Genomic DNA, 21451 nt, shown 5'->3' with positions numbered 1-21451 from the left:
ATCAAAGGTTTAGTGAGAGTTTCAAAATTTTAGGGGTTTAAATGACAAAAGGCCAAAATTAATGGGGGTTTAGTGAAGTTTACCGAAAAGGAAATATTGACAGAATTACCTGACAAAATACTGAAAAAGGATTCATCAAAAGTTCAACACATAACATCTCCTTGTATCTCCATCCATAAACCTTTTGACTGCAAAGATAAACCTATTACATAACCACACGCCACCCCAATAAATAAATAAATAAATAAATAAATAAATAAAAGGGAAGAAGAAGAAACCAAGAAGCAGCATAATTCAATCAGAACTAGTTATTTTACAATCATCGACTTCCACTTCAGAACGCAGTAAATGGGACCATCTAAGGGAAATAGAAGAACTTTCGGAAGTTAAAACACAGGATCAATGCGGGACTTGAATGCAAAGTCTTTTGAATATGGTCCACGTACATTACCTTCAGGGTACATCGCCAAAGCCATTTGAAGAATGAGAGACTCATAGGGCAGTTCCAACTAGGGGTGTTAACGGAGCGGATACGGCTCGGATATGGTACTTACCATATCCATATCCGCTTACCCATCTCGGATACGGATACGGATACGGATATATGTCGGTAAGAAAAATTCATATCCATATCCGCCAAAATCGGATACGGTTACGGATATAGATGCGGATATATAAACGGATATGCATGCAGATACAAAAAGGATATGAGAAAACTAGATAGTATTCAGAAAAATATAGTCATGTGATACAAAAAGAGTTCGTTAATATGTTCATTATGATTGAAAAGCTAAGTTTAGACATCTTGATCATCAAAATTAACCACAAATCCATAATCTAAGAATCGAAACTATCGTAAAAGTATTACCAATATGTATTCGGATTTTTTCGGATACGGATACGGATATTTCACTACAAAACCATATCCGCAACCATATCCTATCGGTAATAGATTTGAGTAACCATATTTATATCCTAACGGATACGGTTACGGATATTTCCTCGGATACGGATACGGTTTGGCACCTCTAGTTCCAACCCAAAAACTGATGCAGATTGGTCCATTCTGCAATAAAAGAAGGGGGTAAAATGCCAGATGAGAGTCATGAGACCATTTACGTGAATACTGCAATTTGCCAATCAAACCGTTACATGACCCAAATATCCCTCTAGAGCATGGATATCAAATTCATGCTCTTCAAAGTTATTTCAACATAAATGTCAATCCTTATAAAAGAAGTGGCACGCAATAATCTTGGTCAAAATTAGCCAGGTACAATATAGAACCAAAATGCAAAGAAGAAAAAAAGGGGAAGAAAACATCAAGATTAAAACTCAAGAAGACCGACACCACAATTTCTTTCTTATAACCACGAGCATAAACCATGAAGCCACTCTCCTCGCTGAAAAGAAGCACAAAGCATAATTTTCCTATGCTAATAACTACAAATTGATAACAGCTCGCCAATATTAACAGTACTAATGAACAAATATGAAACAGAAAGGCCTAATACATTTTCGTGCAAAGATAAAAGAAACAAAAAAGAGTCCCAAGCAATTCCTTGTTCCTAATTTCAGAGAGTACGAGCACAAAGTAATATTTGCCAATGTCTATAGCATCAGTTACTATCCAGGAGCATCGACATATTATTGCTTCAAGTAAATAAATAAATAAATAGGTAACAGGAAAAATTATCATGCAGACAACTGAGATGTATATTAAAAATATCTGATAAAACACAGAATGATTTGAAGAACTGATGTCTAAGACTAATCACCAAACAACCTTATACGCAAGGAAACAAGATGTATTCAACAGTATCATTTTCTTTTACTTTACTACTATTATATTGGTCATCGTGATGAATTCCACCTTCAACCTAGCTCAGGCTCAATTAGGCATCTTAGCAGCATTAACAGACTGATGATAAGATAACTAGTCAGAAAATTGAAGGATATACAGATTCGTGGTTCAAAGATGTCTGACAAAGTACACAAGAATATGCAAGAATCAATCTGCAGTTTCTATACATTCAACCAATACCATTTTAATGCCTGGGTGTCATTGACAGAACAAGTACCTGAGCAGTTCACAAAACCTTTTTCTTTTACAGTTTTACCACAACTCTGCGATGGTGCGTAAACCTCAACGGATAACAACTTTGAGACCTCCTCTCTCAAAAGGTGACATATAATGATGGTATTGTATAGGATATTTTAAATTCACATTAACTTATCCTACAAAAGCGGTCTTGGCGTCTTTTGTCCACCGTTTTATGATGTAATACTCAGGGACTAAACGTACATCGACTGTTAAAAAGACTCTCAATATATGCCTACACAAGATGCCAGAACTCTCAAATTTGCAGCAACTGCAACTTGTTCTCTTTTCCAAAGGATCGTACATAACTGTGCACGAGGTTTCAACATCTTCATCTTTTGCAACATTATACTTGCAAATCGCCCCATCCTCGATTTTGTCAACAAAGTAACCCAAAGACTCAACAAATTCCTCCTGGAATATATCAAATACTGTCCTGGTGTAGATTTCTGAAACTTGTTTTAGCATGCTAGAAGGAGTCTTTAAAACTGGACTGGTATATGACGAAGCGAAATCTTCTAAGCTTTCTCTATCATACCAGCCTGCCAATGAATGTTCCAAGATAGAAGAAAAAACTTCTAGGGTGGTTTTTGTATTGAAATACTTCTCAAACAACTTGTTCAAGCTTTCTGGCTTTTGGGTGACAGAGATTTCTGCAGTAAATATGTTCTTGTGGTAGACTGGAACCCATTTTTCACGTATATTGTATAGAAAATGCAGCCATGAGCTCTCATTTAGGTCATAATTATCAAGCAATGACTTCCACCGAACCTCAAATATTTCAACTGTTTCAGACTCATGAATACACTTCATCAAGTCTGCTTCAAAAGTAGGATGTAAGATATAGAAGTTGGAAAATTTTTCCTTCAATCTATTCAAGATATACCACTTGCTCAGTCGGTGGTGAGTGTTTGGTAAGACCTTGGAAACAGCATTACTTATAACATCATGATGATCAGTAACTAAAGAAGCTGGAGGGCGCCCACACATAGCGATAAGCCAGTTTTCGAGTAGCCAAATAAACGATGCCTCTGACTCATCAGTTAGCAACCCACATCCAAAAATAACAGATTGGAAGTGATGGTTGACACCGGTGAACATGACAAAAGGCATCATATATTTGTTCTCCTTATAAGATGTGTCAAGTGTCACTGCATCACCAAAGCAAAAGTAAGACATCTTAGCTTTTCCATCTGCCCAAAAGGCATGAGTCAAGCAATTAGTCTTGTCTACTTGAAATGCATAGAAGAATGTAGGATTCTGATCTTGCTTCCTTTTGAAGTAATCCAATAATCTCTGAGTGTCTTCTAATCCATAAGCAGTTTGTCGAGGATCTCTTGCATCTATTCTAGGGTCCTGGTCAATTGAGGGAAGATTATTAAAGCCTCCAAATGCTTCTACATGTTGAGGCCCTGAATTAGCAAGAGCTACTGGTTTCTCGCGATTAACAGTGCCACTTTTTGCAAGAACGACTACTTCAGTCTGTGACTGAATATAATGCACCTTGCTTGGTGCAATCGCCAGGTCATGAGTATGCTCCATGACAAGCTTAGAAACAATCCACCTATCATAATCTTTTTTCATAACCTCAAACATTGCCTTGCAGCCTTCCCTAGTAGGAGTTCGGTTCCTCTTCTTCTTGCTTTCATCAGAATTTTCTTCCAATGGAGCATAACCTTCCTTAGTGCACACAAATCGTCGCATCACAAAGGATTCATCACGTGTTGAACGGCGGGAGAGCCTAATACGGACATCAAAACCGATTCGGCTAGCATATGCATAATAGAAAGTCTGTGCAGCTTCATGAGATGGGAATTCCATGCCAAGGAATGGCTCCATGTCAGCATATTCTTCAGGTGCAATATAACGCACCCTGCTGGGTGCTGCCACGATATGATTGTGCTCAGTAACAAGCTTAGTGACAACCCACCTGCCATAGTATTTTTGAATTACCTCAATCATCGCATTGCAACCTTCTCTTATGGTCGGCCGCCTTCTCTTCTTCTTTCCATCATCAAAATTTTCTTTCTTCATATGGTATCCCTCCTTAGAACACACAAAGCGTCGCATAATAATGGACTCGTCATTTCTTGAACGCCGTGACTTGCTAATACGCACTGAGAATCCTATGCGACTAGCATATGCCATATAGAACAACTTTGCAGCCTCCTCAGACTCAAACTCCATACCGACAAATGGTTCGGGGTTTTCTGAGAACTGCTGATGGGAGGAGAAAATGTTGTCTGACTCAGCTAAATGATTGCTCACATCCAATGTTAAGTGGTGCTCTAAATTGTCATCATTGAGATCCACATTGTTATCTCTAAGTGACTCTTCATCATCACTAGAGGTACTCTCCATGTAAATATGATCACAGCCTGCACAACAAACATAAGTTCACACCTTTGTATATCTACAGATATTATTGGTGAAAAATAACTGCTCCAAGATTCACAAGTATTTGGTGCAAAGTAACATTTCTTAACAACACATTTTCTGCATGACAAATTTTCAACATGATCGTTTGTGTCAGTGGGGTATATTATATTGTTCATAAATGATGCTCAGAAAGCTAACTGTTAAATATACTCTGTTATGCTTTCTGACCATTTTTAAGGGCACCCAGTGCAAAGTAGAAGCAAAATTCTGAACTATTTCATGGAAAAAAATGGCATCCTTAGTTTAAATTGTTTATTATACTTGATAAAATTTCTTGACCTTGGCACTCTGGTTGAACTAACTGACACTTTGACTTGAAATTATAATTTCCAAATATTGAATCTTTTCTTAATGCAATTCAAATGTCCATGGCTTCCATTTTACTGAATTATAAAGAACAATAACAAGGTAAAACCATCCACCATGACTTATAATGAGACAGTGGTCATCTGGAATTCACTTACGGACATCTATTCATACTTTGCACAATTTTCTTTCAAATTTTCTAACAAAGTCCCATGTATAAGATTATTCGACTTTCTCGTACCAAATTGTGTATTAATTAGACCGAGATAATCTTTAGACAAGAATTAACAAATGTAAAAATAAGGATTTTTTTATATATTACGCCCTTAAATCTTAAATGTTTTGAATTTAGTCTATCAAATCATTGAAATTGCTATTAATTTAAGTACCCTATTATGATATCTTTCTAATTCCAAATGATTAAATATTTAAGGAATGTCGCAAAAAAAAACCATTTCCTATAGGGAAAAACATAGGCATCTAGTACGGTCCTCACATGATCTCAATCAAACCCTAAATTATGGCTTTTTTCTCAATTAACCAAAGTACGCGTAATTGGAGACCAACCCCTAAACTCTCAAGGGACCAAATGAAGCAATGCCGCTAAGCAATCAGAACCCTAGTTTATAAACTCATAACTACATTCTGAGTGTTAGAAAAAAGGGAACTTGCTCACAAATTTGAACTTTGGTGGAAATAAACCACAGAAAAAAACAATCGGGAAAAGAAAAGATTAAAGGAGAACAAACCAAGAGGTGAAAATATTCTTCGATACTTGATTCCGCTTTCACTTCGTCTGCGATAGTTGGAGGTGACAGCGATCGAGGAAAAAAAAAACTAGGGTTTTTGAGGAAGAAATGAGAGAATTTTGCAGGGTTCGCTCAGATGAGAGCGGGTTGAAGGGTTCGTCTGAAAAGTGCTTTGGGCCTTAAGCCGGCCTGCTGTTATTTTTGGGCCTGTACAATGACAGGACTGCTATTGTGACTTCTTCGCACAAAAAACATTTGCGAGGTGCATTTTGTGTGTGAATTTGTGTACGCACACAAATATATTAATAGATATTTACCGATATATACCATCTGTATTATATAAGAAAAATGTAGGATTTTGGTACCGAATATAAATTTTATATTTGATAGTGATGTGTCTCATTCTTATTCACTCTCCAATCCATGTGAATGTAGTTTCCCATTTGAATAAGTTGATGTGAATGAGCCACATCACTACCAAACACAAAAACTTGTGTTTGGTACCAAATTCCTCCATATTGCTAGCATTATATTTTACTTTACAAATTAATAGTGGTTTAATCAATTATCACCTAAAGTATAGTTAATTTTCCGGAGACTCAATAGTGTTTTATGGATCACAAGTAAAAAATATGGGTAAGAAATGAGCACAGCAGAGATAAGAATGTTATGATAGGAGTGCATATACGCTAAAAGACAAAGATAAGAATGAACATTTCGTAGAAAATTAGATATCTTTCCCAGTTGTGAAATAAACTACATATCTTCCCCTATTGTGAGTTAAATGGGAGAGAGTTACATGAGATGGTTTATCAAATGCAGGCCATTAAATATACCAGTTATGAACGATGACAAGATTATAACTAAATAGAGAAAGGACGACTAGAAAGGCCTAAAGAGCAGTTAGAAAGTGTTAGGGAGTATATGATGGTTATTCATCAGGGGAGGAGTAGCCTCCCAACAGAATTGAGTGGAATTCATGCAACTAACCCCATATGTTGGGATAGCCATCATGAGAACTGAGCAGAAGAGTAGAATTCATGCAGTTAATTCCATAAATTTGGGATAAAAGCTGTGTTGGTGTTGTTTAATTTTGCCTCTCTTATCACCATAATAGCTAACTTACAGTTTGCTTTTTCTTTCCTCAGTATTAACTCCTCAGCAAAAACATAACAAGGATTTATATAAATGCCATATGTCTATATGTATGTGTGTGTGTATGCGAAGCTCCTTCCAACTGTATTATCACAAATAGTTTATAATACATCATATCATTTATTTCTGTGCCCTGTAAATGCTAGTTGCTAATCATGGAATTAGCAATATTTTTCCAATATGTTCACTACTCTCCATTAGTTTATGAGCCTCAGCTGCTTCGGAAAGAGGAATAGATTTATACACAACAGGCTTCACTTTCCCAGCTTCAATAGCTGGCCAAACGTTCTTCTCTACCTCGTGAACGATCTCTGCTTTCTTCTCAGGGGTTCTACTCTTCAATCCTGCAGCTGCTCACACCAAAAATAAGTTGTAGAATAAGAATTGTTGGATTATAAGATTATAACCTCTTAAATCTCATCATAAATTTGGACTTTTGGTACACCATTAAAGGAATATTAATATGATATTAAAGCAATCCATCTTTAAACTCCACCAGGCACGTACAAAGCATATTTTAGAAAAAAAGTATATTATTATATAATAAAATAACCGAGATTTCAGCCCATGAAACGAATGTTCGACCTGTAAGGATATGCTAGAATATTAAACTATAAGCCTCAGCCCCACAACTTCAGAGGTTGCACATTTGAACTATCGTTCTATAAATGCTTCTGATACAAACAACTGAAGTGAATGAAGAAAATGATCTAGAGTCCAATCCAAGAAAAATTTCTGATTTCTTCCAGATCCCTCAAGTTATTCCCCAGATGTTATTAATTTCTAGGAGATTCTTCTGAGTTGCTTGGTTGTGGAAGGCACTGATACTTTTACAAACTGGAGGAAACAAATTGTCGTCTTTAAATATTTTTCCTCCAACTGAGCATATCCGATTCCAAAGAACCTTTCCATGATTTTTGGGATATTCATGTTTCTCTGTCAAAAATTAATTGCTTTTATTTTTTCTGAAAATTTCTGATTCACCTTTACCTACAAACATAACTGAGTAACAAGTTTAAGTTAGCACGTTAAATAGTCCAAAAATACCTCCACAATGAGATTCAAAGTAAACACTTGATAACAGATCCAGATATGCTGGAACTGTGGACAGAATCTACCGTCTTTCTGTGAATCTACATCTTTTATTTCATTCAATGAGGAAAGGGACTAAAATTTCAATATTGATACCTTGAACAGTAAGACGTCGTGCAAGCAAGCACGAAAGGCACACTTGGGTAACTACACCTCCCATGAAACCAACAATAAACAGCCTTCCATCAATACTTAAGCTGTCGAGGTTCTTTCGAAAGTAAGGGCCACCAACATTGTCAAGTATAACATCAACACCTATACCAATTGGAACGTCTTAGATTATTGAGAACACAAATAAGCTAAGGTATTTTGAAAGTTAAAGAGAAATACCATGTCCTTATGTTTCTTGCTTCACTTGTGCTACAAAGTCTTCCGTTTTATAGTTTATGCAGACATTGGTGCCAAATTTTTTGCCAGGCAGCTAGTTTTTCCTTACTCCCTGGAGTTGGACAGATCTTAATTAGTAAGAATCGTTGACTAAATGAACGGTTTAAGCTTTGTTGGCTAGGTTGGGGTGATTGTACCTGCTGTGATAAAAACCTTTACTCCATGTTGCTTGGCAATTTGGATATAACAAATGTGCTGATTCCAATTGATCATCCATTAATCTGCAGTCAATTGAAGTAAAGTATCAAGAAACTGTTGCATACTGATCCAAAGTCTTGAATTAAGAGTATGATGGCTCAGCTTTCCAATAACTACGGAAAAGTTCAACAGGATAAATTTGTTTGTTAAACCAGATAGTTCATCTTAACCTTTTAGTTTAAAACGTGCGAACATAAGGGTAAATGTTAATTAATATGATACGGTTATTACACAATCGTCCTATCATTAAAATTGTTGTAAATTGACATATAAAAAACTAAGTGCAGGTTGAAAGAACGTCTTCACCTGTATGGAGTTAGGAAAATCATCTTTCCTTTTTCTTTGTTCTCTTTTACCTGTGAATGTCTACTGACCGGTACTTTCCCTATAAGGGATGTATCTGAAGTATCCACATATTGAGGACAGTTGTGAATCCTCTTTGCCTGCACAACTGTCCCCATTACCACACAAGAGCAATCACCATAGGACAATGTTATATTATGGAAGATGCTGCTATCAATTTTACCGATCACCAAGTTAAGTCACACTCCATAATCTATAAATTTAAACCTTTTGTAATTTATATATAATAATTAGTTATCAACAAATTATGTATTGCAATTTGTGCAATTATAGGGGGAAATTTTAATTAACATGATACGGTTATTACACAATTGTCCTTAAAACTATTGTAAATTGACATATAATTAAGAAAGAATACACGAATTTAACGAGGTTCGGGAACGTGCCTATGTCCTCGGGAGCCACACCACACAATCTCTTTAATTAATTGAAGAAAGAATACAAGCACTCAAACAAGGGATTAATCTCTCTGAGATTCTCTCTCTCTCTTCTCTCTTTCTGATGGTTTTTTACGTTCTTCTTAGCTCTAGAAAACATATAGATATATATATGAATCTCAGCCCAAACAGAATTCAAAACAGATTAGGAAACTGCCAGCTCGACTCGCGGTCGACTGCCGAACCAGTCGCGGTCAACCGGATAAACGACATAAACCCAAAACGCTTACAGGGTATCTCCGGTTGACTGCAGAACCTATCGTGGTTGACCACGAAAAGTCCAGAAACTTTTCTCAGTCGTGTTCACATTCGCGGTCGACTGCCGAGAGCACCGCAATCGACCGCACTGCAGTTTTCCTGTTTCATTCGTTTCGTTTCATCTTCTTGATTCTAGCTTCGGCTTCATCTTTGGGTCTACACTTAGACTAACAATCTCTCACGTGGAGACCAAAGTGCCATCAGCGAGTTCACTCGAACTCTTTCATTTTTCGCAAGTATCTTCTCCTCCCCGAAAAAATCCTTTATTTAATCATCAACATCCCGGTGATCTTGCTGATCCTCCTAGTGTGGCTCCGCCTTTATTTTCTACTCATGAAGGCTAACTAAAGTTGCGCACAACTCTAGTTTCTTAATAGTGACTGTCTTCATTAACATATCCGTCGTGTTTTGACTCCCCAAAATCTTCATTAAGTGCAACTTTCTGTCTTTAATCAGCGAGCATATGAAATGGTATGAGCAATCACCATAGGACAATGTTATATTATGGAAGATGCTGCTATCAATTTTACCGATCACCAAGTTAAGTCACACTCCATAATCTATAAATTTAAACCTTTTGTAATTTATATATAATAATTAGTTATCAACAAATTATGTATTGCAATTTGTGCAATTATAGGGGGAAATTTTAATTAACATGATACGGTTATTACACAATTGTCCTTAAAACTATTGTAAATTGACATATAATTAAGAAAGAATACACGAATTTAACGAGGTTCGGGAACGTGCCTATGTCCTCGGGAGCCACACCACACAATCTCTTTAATTAATTGAAGAAAGAATACAAGCACTCAAACAAGGGATTAATCTCTCTGAGATTCTCTCTCTCTCTTCTCTCTTTCTGATGGTTTTTTACGTTCTTCTTAGCTCTAGAAAACATATAGATATATATATGAATCTCAGCCCAAACAGAATTCAAAACAGATTAGGAAACTGCCAGCTCGACTCGCGGTCGACTGCCGAACCAGTCGCGGTCAACCGGATAAACGACATAAACCCAAAACGCTTACAGGGTATCTCCGGTTGACTGCAGAACCTATCGTGGTTGACCACGAAAAGTCCAGAAACTTTTCTCAGTCGTGTTCACATTCGCGGTCGACTGCCGAGAGCACCGCAATCGACCGCACTGCAGTTTTCCTGTTTCATTCGTTTCGTTTCATCTTCTTGATTCTAGCTTCGGCTTCATCTTTGGGTCTACACTTAGACTAACAATCTCTCACGTGGAGACCAAAGTGCCATCAGCGAGTTCACTCGAACTCTTTCATTTTTCGCAAGTATCTTCTCCTCCCCGAAAAAATCCTTTATTTAATCATCAACATCCCGGTGATCTTGCTGATCCTCCTAGTGTGGCTCCGCCTTTATTTTCTACTCATGAAGGCTAACTAAAGTTGCGCACAACTCTAGTTTCTTAATAGTGACTGTCTTCATTAACATATCCGTCGTGTTTTGACTCCCCAAAATCTTCATTAAGTGCAACTTTCTGTCTTTAATCAGCGAGCATATGAAATGGTATCGTACGTCAATGTGCTTTATTCTGGCATGATAAACTAGATTCTTGGCAAGATGTATAATGCTCTGGGTATCATAATAAAGAACTCTTCTCCTTTGCTTCAGATCCAACTCTTCCAAGAACCCATTCAACCAGATCATCTCCTTACTTGCTTTAGTCACTGTTACATACTCAGCCTTGGTTGTAGATAAAGTCACAATCTTCTACAGACATGAGACCCAGCTCACTGCTATCGACGCTAAGATATAAACATATCCCGTGGCGGTTCACCTCGTATCATGATCACCGACGATCCATGTATCCCTGCAGCACCAACTCCTTCCTCCTGAAACATAGTTGTTTGTTTGTTATCCCTCTCAAGTACCGCAATATTCACTTCACGACCTCCCAATGATGTTTTCCTAGATTGCTTACAAACCTACTCATAACTCCTACTGCATAGGCAATGTCCGACCTCGTGCAAACCATCATGTACATGAGACTCCCAATGGCCAAAGAATATGGCACTCTGCTCATATTCTCTCTCTCTCTCTCTCTCTCTCTCTCTCTCTCTCTCTCTCTCTGCATCTGTCTTAGATGATTGTTCCTCAGATAACTTGAACTGGCTTCTAAGGGGTGTGCTAACAACCTTAGCATTCTGCATATTGAACCTCTGAAGTACCTTCTCGATATATTCAGCTTGACTCAATCTCAACGTCCCTTCAGATTTATCCCTACTGATTCGCATCCCTAGAATCTGCTTTACTGTACCCAAATCCTTCATTGTAAACTTCTTTGCTAGCTGCTTCTTCAAAATGTTTATCTCCTCTTAAACACGATCCTGCTACTAACATGTCATCAACATATAATAATAATATAATAAAGCTAGACTCGAACCTCTTGAAATAGCAGTAATGATTCGAATTGCATCTTCTATAGCTATTGTTTTGCATGAAGTTATCAAACTTCTTGCACCACTGTCTCGAAGTCTGTTTCAAACCATATAAGCTCTTTTTGAGCTTACACACCATCTCTTTCTTTCCTTCTTCAATGAAGCCAACAAGTTGCTTCATGTAGATTTTTTTCATCCAAGTCACCACGAAGAAAGGTAGTCTTCACATCTAACTATTCAAGGAAGAGGTTTTCTGTAGCCACCAAGCTCAACACCACCCTGATGGTTATGAACTTTACAACAGGGGAAAATATCTTCGTGTAATTCACTCATTCCCGCTGCTGGAACCCCTTTATAACTAATCTGACCTTAAACCTCTTACTTCTATCACTCTCTTGTTTGACCTGGTAGACCTATTTGTTATGCAAGGCATTTTTCTGTGCAGGTAGCTGTGCTAATTCTCATGTCTTATTAGTGAGTAGAGAATCCATCTCCTCCTGTATCGCATGCTCCCACTACTAAGATTTACTCACTTGTATAGCCTTCTCATAGTACTCTGGTTCACTACTATCTGTCAACAATAAGTAATCAAGAGATGAAAGATATCTAGGATTCGATTTGGGTATCCTGGATGACCTCCTAAGCTTCACGTCCTGGGTAGTTGCTTCTGCACCTGGAACCTCCTCCATTTTTTGATCAGAACAAACATCATCACCCTTATCTGGAAGTTCCTCTAAATTTATGTACTCGGATCCACCTGCATCCGAAGTGCTGCTTCTACTGCTTTGGCTATCCTTAGTATTTTTCCTATCCTTGTACATCACCTCCTCATTGAATATAACGTCTCGGATCCTGATGATCTTCATGTTCTTCTCATCCTAAAAATGATACCCGAACTCATCAGTATCGTATCCAATGAATGTACACTTCTATGACTTAGTCTCTAGCTTGTCCCTGAGATGGTACTAATATGAACATAAGCCACACAACCAAATACCCTTAAGTGTGAGAGATTTATCTTCTTTCCACTCCAAACCTCCTCTGGAATCCCAAAATCCAATGGAATTGATAGCCCATGATTAATAAGGTAAGCCGCCGTATACACCGGATCCGTCCAAAATATCTTAGGCAGACCTGCATGTAATCGCATGATCTTGGTACGCTCCGTCAAAGTCCTATTCATCCTCTCCGTAATGTCGTTCTGTTGTGATGTCCCATGAATAGTCCTCTCTAAGAGAATACCATTCATAGCACAGAACCTCTTGAACTCCTCCAGCTCGTATTCTCCACCATTGTCTGATCTTAGACACTTCACCTTCAGATCTGTCTCGTTCTCCACCATGGCCTTCCACTTCTTAAAGACTCCGAACACCTTTGACTTGTGCTTCATGAAGTAAACCCACACGTTCCTCGAGTGATCATCGATAAAGGTGACATAGTATCTCGAACTATCAAAAGAAGACATACTGACTGGACCCCATACATCTGTATAAATCAACTCTAGCTTCTGAGCCTTAGGTGACATTCCACCCTTCTGGAAACTAACCATCTTCTGCTTCCCAAAGATGAGTCTTCGCAAACCCAACTTCTACGCGGTCGATCCCGGTTAGTTTTCCCTGTAAATGTAAGATATTCATCCCCTTATCGCTAATGTGCCCTAGCCTGTTATGCCACTGATCCGTACTCTCTAAACCAGCTACAATTGTGAAGATGTCACTCGCATATGAGGTGGGGTAGAGAGTTCTTAATTTGTTGCCTCGGGCAACTACCATCGTACCATTAGAGATTCTCCATGAATTCTCTGTGAATGTCGAAACATAGCTTTCTGCTCCAAGCTGTCCCACCGAAATAAGATTCCTCTTCAGCTTCGGTATGTGTCTCACATTCTCTAAGTTTCACTTAGAGCCCTTCATCTGAATCTGCACATCGCCCTTTCCAACAATATTACATGGTTCATTGTCCCCTAAATACACTTTTCCAAAGTCCTCTGCTACATAATTCTGAAGAACCTTCTTATTAGCAGTGGCGTGAAAAGAGGTTCCTTAGTCGATGACCCAAGAATCCGAATCACTGTCCATAGTAAGGATCAAAGCATCTTGCATGATATAAGCCTCTTGCAGACTGAAGACATATAGCCCTCATGTCTGTAGTTCCAACAATTTCCTTTGATAGGTCTAACCTTCGAGTTCGACCTTTTCTTCACTGAGTTCGGCCAATTTCTGTTCTGGTTCCCTTTTTTATGGCTTCTGCCTCTCTGCTCGAAGTTTAGGGCTGAACCTGAACCTTCTGATTCAGATGCTTTTCTTCTAACCTCCTCGGATAGAATCATACTGATCACCTCACTCAGTTTTAATTTTTTCTTCCCCACCGAATTGTTGATTACCATCACACAACCTACCTAACTATCCGGTAATTATGATAGTAATAAAAGGGCCTGCACTTCGTCATCGAACGTGATGTCTACGGAGATAAGCTAATTAACAATCGTGTTGAACTCGCTAAGGTGTATCGTGAAGGACCGTCCTTCTGCCATCTTGAGGTTGAAAAGAGTTTTTACCAGATACACTTTTTTTTACTGTAGATGATTGTTCGTACATCTTCGTGAGCGCTTCCATAAGCCATACTGTCGTCTTCTCCTTCAAGATATTATGGGCTACTGTCTTGGCAAGTGACAATCGGATTTGCCCTAGAGTCTTCCTATTCAGTATCTCCCAATCATCGTCTGACTCCTCTTTCTTATATCCCTTATCCTTGCCCATCAACGGGTGATACAAGTCCTTCTGGTACAGATAGTCCTCCATCTGCAACTTCCAATAGACAAAGTCTGAACCGTCAAACTTCTCGATCTTAGATTTGATTTCCTCACAAATTGTTGAATGAAGCTCTGATACCAGTTGTTAGGGGTAGGGCTGTAACTTGAAAACCGATAACCGAAAAAATAACCACACCAAAGCTGAACCATAACCGAAAAAACCGAGGAAAGAAAAAAACCGCACCAAACCGAAAAAAATAACCGAACACCGAAAGGTTTGGTGTGGTTTTGGTTTCGAATGTCTGGAAACCGAAACCGAACCGAAAAACCGAAAAGTTATTTTATTCCCATTTTGGTCTGAATGGGATTTACATTTTACTGACCCGACTCAGCTTACGGGAAACCAAAACCGAAGCAAACAAGGGAAATTGATCAATTGGAAACTAAAATCTTATGTGGCAACATAGTCAGGTCCCAGAAACCACATTTCTCATGTTTTTTTTTTCCTTTTTCTTTTTTTGCTTGCTAAATACTAACCAAACACACCCTTAGAACAATGGAAAATAGAGATGTCATTGGTACATGTGCAAGTTGTTGGAAACAATAGCATTCTACCAGAGAACCTCACGTATGAAGAGAACTACCCTCTGTTGTGTGGAAAAAAGTGTTATGATTCTTTAGCAAGACGCATGTACACTCCAATGTCTTCTGAAGATCTTGTTCTTCTAATTCTATGGGGAAAAAACCCTGGATCCATAATTTTACAACTACAAACAAGTGGTCGGGTATTTGATCTTGTTCTTCTGATCTATCATCTTTTTGCTATTCTAGTTTTTCATCGCTTTTTTCGGAAACGGTTATGTAATATGAGACATTTCTACTTTCTACTTTTCTAGACTTGTTTTCTTTATAGAATAACCGAAAAAAACCCGATATAAACCAGAGAAAAACCGAACCGAACTAAACCGAACACAATTGGTTTTTGAAAAAAATAGTGAAAAACCAAACCGAACCAAACCAAAAAAATAGATCGGTTTGGTGTTCGGTGTCACCTATTAACCACACCATTCAAACCGATTAACAGCCCTAGTTAGGGGGATTCGAAACAATCAAATAGAACCCTTGCCTTTCCGGGCCTTGTTAGAAAGTTAAGCAAGAAGGAAATTCACCATAAATCAAAGATAAAAACTTGTAAAAATAAGAACAAGGGAGAACACACGAATTTAACGAGGTTCGACAATGTGCCTACGTCCTTGAGAGCCACACCACACAATCTCTTTGATTAATTGAAGAAGGAATACAAGCACTCAAACATGAGATTAATCTCTCTGAGATTCTCTCTATTTTCTCTCTTTGTGATGGTTTTTCACGTTCTTCTTAGCCCTAGAAAACATATAAATATATGTATGAATCCCAACCCAAACAGAATTCACAACAGATTAGGAAACTGCCAGCTCGACTCATGGTCGACCGTCGAACCAGTCACGGTTGACCGGATAAATGATAAAACCCAAAACGCCTACAGGGTAGCTTCGGTCGACTGCAGAACCCATCGCGATCGATTGCGAAAAGTCCAGAGACTTTTCTTAGTCGCGTGCACGTTCGCGATCGACCGCCGAGAGCACCGTGGTCGACCGCATTCAGTTTTCCTGTTTCCTTTGTTTTGCTTCATCTTCTTGATTCCAGCTTCGGCTTCAGCTTTAGGTCTATACTTAGACTAACAGATGCTGCTATCAGTTTCTTTTTAGTCAATGAAATAAACTTTTATTCATCTTCCAAATATGAAATTGTGTGCTACATCAAGAACACCAACAAAACCTGGCAGTAAACAAGAAGAAGAAAAATTTACATTCTTTCAAGCTTCTCTTTCATATGAAGAGGAAGTTTTTTATTGAGAACTTTAGAGTAGATGGAGATTTTGATAGTGCAAAATAATTTTTCAGGCTCCCGAACTTTGTGCTGGAAAGTTCTCATATTTCTCTTTTGCCAAATCAAATATATTGTTACCAAGAGGACTATTCTTTTTAATTTTTGCATAAACCCCATTCCTTTGAGTCTAAAGCTATACCAACTGATAAGTTGATTCTAATCGCATGATCTCTAAGAGAAATTTATCCAATTCATCACATTGTTCCAAACATTTGCTAAAAACTGACATTCAAAGAAGAGGTGCTTGCATGTCTCCAATTGATGATTAGTACACAAAACACATTGGTTTATGTTCAATAATCCCATTCGGCATAATCTATCTTGTGTTAAGAGCCTGGAATAATTTGCTTGCCAAAGAATAAATGAATGCTTAGGATATTGTAATCCCCTCCAAACTGTGTCGTCCTACACAGCTGAAGGTGCTTCTTGAATTATGACTTTGTATATAGAGGATATTTGAAGCTTTCCATCATTGTAACAACCTGTAATTATTTGCTGAAGATTTTTAGCATCACCAAATTTATTAATCATCGTGTCCCTCACTTTAATGAGCTGCTTCCGCATCCAAGAATCGTTCACTTTTAATTGCGGCTATCAATTTCACCAATCACCAAGTCACACTCCATAATCTATAAAGTTAAACCTTTTGTAATTTGTATATCATAATTAGTTATTAACTACCCTCCTGTCTCATAAACTAACGTGACCAATAGTTGGTAAGATCTAATACCATATGAGGATTCTCTTCTTAATATTTGCCATCTTTGATTAACCAAGCATTCAATCATTTCGATCAAGTAATTTATTTGTTGGTGTTAAACAATGAACAAGAGAACATAACATTGTGACTTGTGAAGAAAGGAAACATGCTTACTAGAAAACTCTCGCCTGGTGAGAGCTGTAGAATTGGCGAAAGAATTGGAGAAGAACAGGTTTTGGAGCTCAGGTTCTGTTTTGGTGTTTGATAGTCGACCGCGGTGCAAGGTCGGTTGATCGAATTCGTGCACAGATCCTACGTATGAATCAGGACTTTTTACGGTCGGCCGCGAGTAGAGTGACGGTCGACCGCACGACCCTGTAGTCAATTTTATGTCTCGGTCGTTGGATCCGGTGGACCGCATGTGGTGCGGCGGTCGACCGTGAGTCGGGTCTAGGCCTGTTTTGTTGTTTCCTATTCTGTTTGAGATTTGAGTTTGGTATAAATACTAAACATGAATTAGGGTTTCTTTGGCTTTGATTGGTGATTGTTGAGGGGATATTTGGAGCACAGAAAAGATGTATTTTCTGAGCTATTGTTTAGGGTTTTATTTGGAGAGATTAAGATCTTTGTTGGTAAGATTAGTAGATTATTTTGAGCGATTTGTAATATCAGTTTGTATTGTTCTTCTCTATTAGTGAAAACCCCATCCCCTTCTCGTCTCGTGGACGTAGAAAATTTGTCGAACCACGTTAAACTTTGTGTTTGAGTTTGTACCATTATTTTTGGTTCGTTTGGCCTTTCTCTCTCATTCGTTTGTTTGATTTCTCGAAGCACGTCGTCAGTTTGGTTTTGGCTTTCGCCGTGCACAACAAGTGGTATCAGAGCTCCAGGTTCCAGATCTAGGGTTTTGTCTTAGTTGGAGGAGTTGGTCATTTTGGAAGTTCGTCTAGAGCTTCAGTTGGTGATAAAGGTGGGATTTTTCCTGTTAGTGATCTTGTTTTCCATCGTGCGGGTAAGATCGTTCAGAGGCTCTTGTTAGGGTTTCAATTGGAGGTAAAAATTCTATTTTTATTAGTTTGGATCTATTCTTCATTCTTGGGCTATTTGGAGGAGTAGATCACTTTGGAAGTTCGGTTAGGACTTCGTTTGAAGATAAAGGTGGGATCTTTTTTGGTAAAAATTCTATCTTTATCAGTTTAGATCTATTCTTTGTATGTTTTGTATTTGTTTTGTTGGTGCTTTGAGAAAGATGGTCGAGAAAGAAGGATTTGAGGCTGGGTTATTTGATTATTGATACGGTGTATTGGATTATTGAGGAGTGCTTTGACCTGCAAATTGAAGTCATATGAGCACATTGGTATGAGCAAGAAGACCGAGGTGGAGTTTGGCACTTCTATCCATCAATCGAGGGGTCTTTTTAGGTGGTGTTCATTTAGATATTTGAGTGCCTTCCAAGGAGATATCATTAGGAGGTATTTGATATTTGATTTCCTTTGTTGGTGGCTATTCTAGGCATGCTTGGGTTGTAACCAAATCCAGATTGGATAAAGTCCTAGTAGTCTCTAACAGTTTGAAGAAGTGTATTGGCAGAAAAGTGAAGGTATTTTATTTTGATTTTAGAAGGAGGTACAAGAGGGACCTATTTCTGCATTTGTACCGAACTCACGGTAGTTTGAGACACTTTATTGGAGAGGAAACATTGAGGCGACGAGATGAGATTATATTTTTGATTGGTCGTTTCTTTCTGGAGGAGTATCGACGTTTGATGTCAAGCATTGAATTTAGCTTTCGGGCTTCGACATATTTGGGTTATCTTAGTCATAGGTTGCTGACTGTTGTGCTTAGTGATTTTGGATCTGGTGAAACTGCTTCAGATTTTGGGTTGCGTCAGATGTTTGGTTGCCCAGCATTTGGTCATATCAAGAATGTGAGATTTGATCCGATTGCACGTTTGAGATTTAGAGGCTCGTTTAGTTATCAGTTGGGAGACTTCTGATTTTGTTCTGAGCAGCTATATCACTTTTGACTCTCGGCAGGTGGAGAGTGTTGATCAGATTGTTTGGATATCGTAATAGGTGGAGGGTGATGCTAGTCCACGTTGGGTGGAGTTTACTCCACATACTTCAAATCATACTACATTGTTTGAGATTCCAAGCTGAGGTGATACAGATTATGGATCATTTGGATTTGGATGCAGATGATGAGTTGGTTGATTCAAGTGTAGCTGGTGGATATAGTTCGCATTTGGATACGACCATTGGTTCACCTCAGGTGAATGTGTTTGATTTGTTTTCACTTTGGGGCCATTGAGAGAGCTATCAGCCGCAGATTTGTTGGTGAAGAGTTGCAAACTTTTTTAGTTGATTGAGGGCCTTTAGAGGCCGTTAGGTGAACTATGTGAAGACTTGATTCCTTGGGTAAGAGGATACGTAGGCAATGATTTATGATGCAGCCAGTTTGGTGAGTAGATACCGACATTTGGAGAGTGGTCACATTCTCATTTGGGTCTCGACTTATTATGGATTGAGTCAGTTGTCGTGATTTTGTTTCACTTCGTACTGGACACAATAAGTGAGATATTTGGTTTAGTTGGTGTCGGCTCAGTTTATGGAAGAAACTTCGCCGATGTGAAGAATTATAGAATTAACGAAAGAATTAGAGAAGAACAGGTTTTGGAGCTCAGGTTCTGTTTTGGTGTTTGGTATTTGACCACGGTGTAAGGCCAATCGACCGAATTCGTGCACAGATCCTGTGTATGAATCAGGACTTTTTGCGGTCGACCGCGAGTGGCGTGGCGGTCGATCGTACGACCCTATAGTCAATTTTATGTCTCGGTCGTTGGATCCGATCGACCACATATGATGCGACGGTCGACCATGAGTCGGGTCTGGGCCTGTTTTCTTGTTTCCTGTTCTGTTTGGGATTTGAGTTTGGTATAAATACCAAACACGAAGTAGGGTTTCTTTGGCTTTGATTGGTGATTGTTTCGGGGGTATTTGGAGCACAGAAAAGAGGTATTTTTTGAGCTATTGTTTAGGGTTTTATTTGGAGAGATTAAGAGCTTTGTTGGTAAGATTAGTTGATTGTTTTGAACGATTTGTAATCTTAGTTTGTACTCTTATTCTCTATTAGTGAAAACCTCATCCCCTTCTTGTCCCGTGGACGTAGGTAATTTTCCGAACCACGTTAAACTATGTGTTTGAGTTTGTGCCGTTATTTGTGGTTCGTTGGCCTTTCTCTCTTATTTGTTTATTTGATTTGGTTTCTCGAAGCACGTTGTTAGTTTGGTTTTGGCTTCCGCTACGCACAACAAGTGGTATCAGAGCCCAGCAAGAGCTGACTCATCAATCGTCATGAAGACTGTTGACCAGACAGTGCAAGCCACTTCAGGAAAGCTTGTTGCTTCTGTTAAGGAGATACCTTAAGGGATCGGTAGGCAGTGCACCGTCAGCACAGCTACCTTCTCTGCATACCCTCCTCCACCAAGAAGAGCACATACCTACGCATGAGAATGATCATACTTAATTACAAAAAGGAGCTGAACAAGTTCAAAAATTTTAATTACTTCTCCATGTATTCTCATCTCTGTAGATACTAGTTATTCTTTGCTATCTACAAATCTCATTCTCAGATCTTTTCTCAGAAAGTTTTTTTAATTACTAGTGCATGTTCTTTTTAGTTAACACTAATTAGCCATTAACCAAGTTCCTAACCTCACAGTTTGAATCTTGGTTTTACATTATTTTACCTCTCCATGTGTGTGCTGATATTCATGATGAAAGTCAGCGGCAGAGAAAGCTATTAAGCAAGGTAGTAAATGCACCAATTTGCACCTATATTGTCAATTTCACATTTCTAAACTTCACTAATCTATTGATATAAGCAATCCTATAAAGTTAAACTTACTTGCTCCACTTTAAAGCACACATCAATCCAAAAGCTCTAAAAAGTTTTGCAAGCTTCAAACTTTCAGCACCCAAGTCAAATAGCTAACCAATTGACTAGCTCTAGCTCTTAATTTCCTATCCACGCCAAAAACGTAACACAAATTAGCTAAAACTGAACAATGTCAGATCTTCACTCGATCGCCGATCACCCAATGGGAGAAGTTGCGGCCGACGACGATGACAGTGCCGGAGCACTCGAGGCCAAGGTAAGGGCTGGCGCCCTTTGGTAACGG

At 38.5% G+C, this 21451-nt stretch overlaps 1 protein-coding gene and 1 pseudogene across 1 annotated transcript; both read right to left on the bottom strand.

Moving 5' to 3' along the window:
• LOC109820711 (protein FAR1-RELATED SEQUENCE 5-like) lies at window positions 1938-5725 on the bottom strand. The gene is made up of 2 exons (XM_020386906.1): window positions 5596-5725; window positions 1938-4479 (listed from the first exon to the last, which is right to left on the bottom strand). The coding sequence occupies exon 2, from the start codon at window positions 4460-4462 to the stop codon at window positions 2234-2236; it is 2229 nt and encodes a 742-aa protein (XP_020242495.1). The 5' UTR covers window positions 4463-4479; window positions 5596-5725; the 3' UTR covers window positions 1938-2233.
• LOC109821667 overlaps window positions 6754-21451 on the bottom strand; it is a 14855-nt pseudogene continuing 157 nt past the window's right edge.

The sequence above is a fragment of the Asparagus officinalis genome, chromosome 8 (genome assembly GCF_001876935.1).
Source record: "Asparagus officinalis chromosome 8, Aspof.V1, whole genome shotgun sequence".
Lineage (NCBI taxonomy): Eukaryota > Viridiplantae > Streptophyta > Magnoliopsida > Asparagales > Asparagaceae > Asparagus > Asparagus officinalis.
This window is presented reverse-complemented; position numbering and strand designations above follow the sequence as displayed.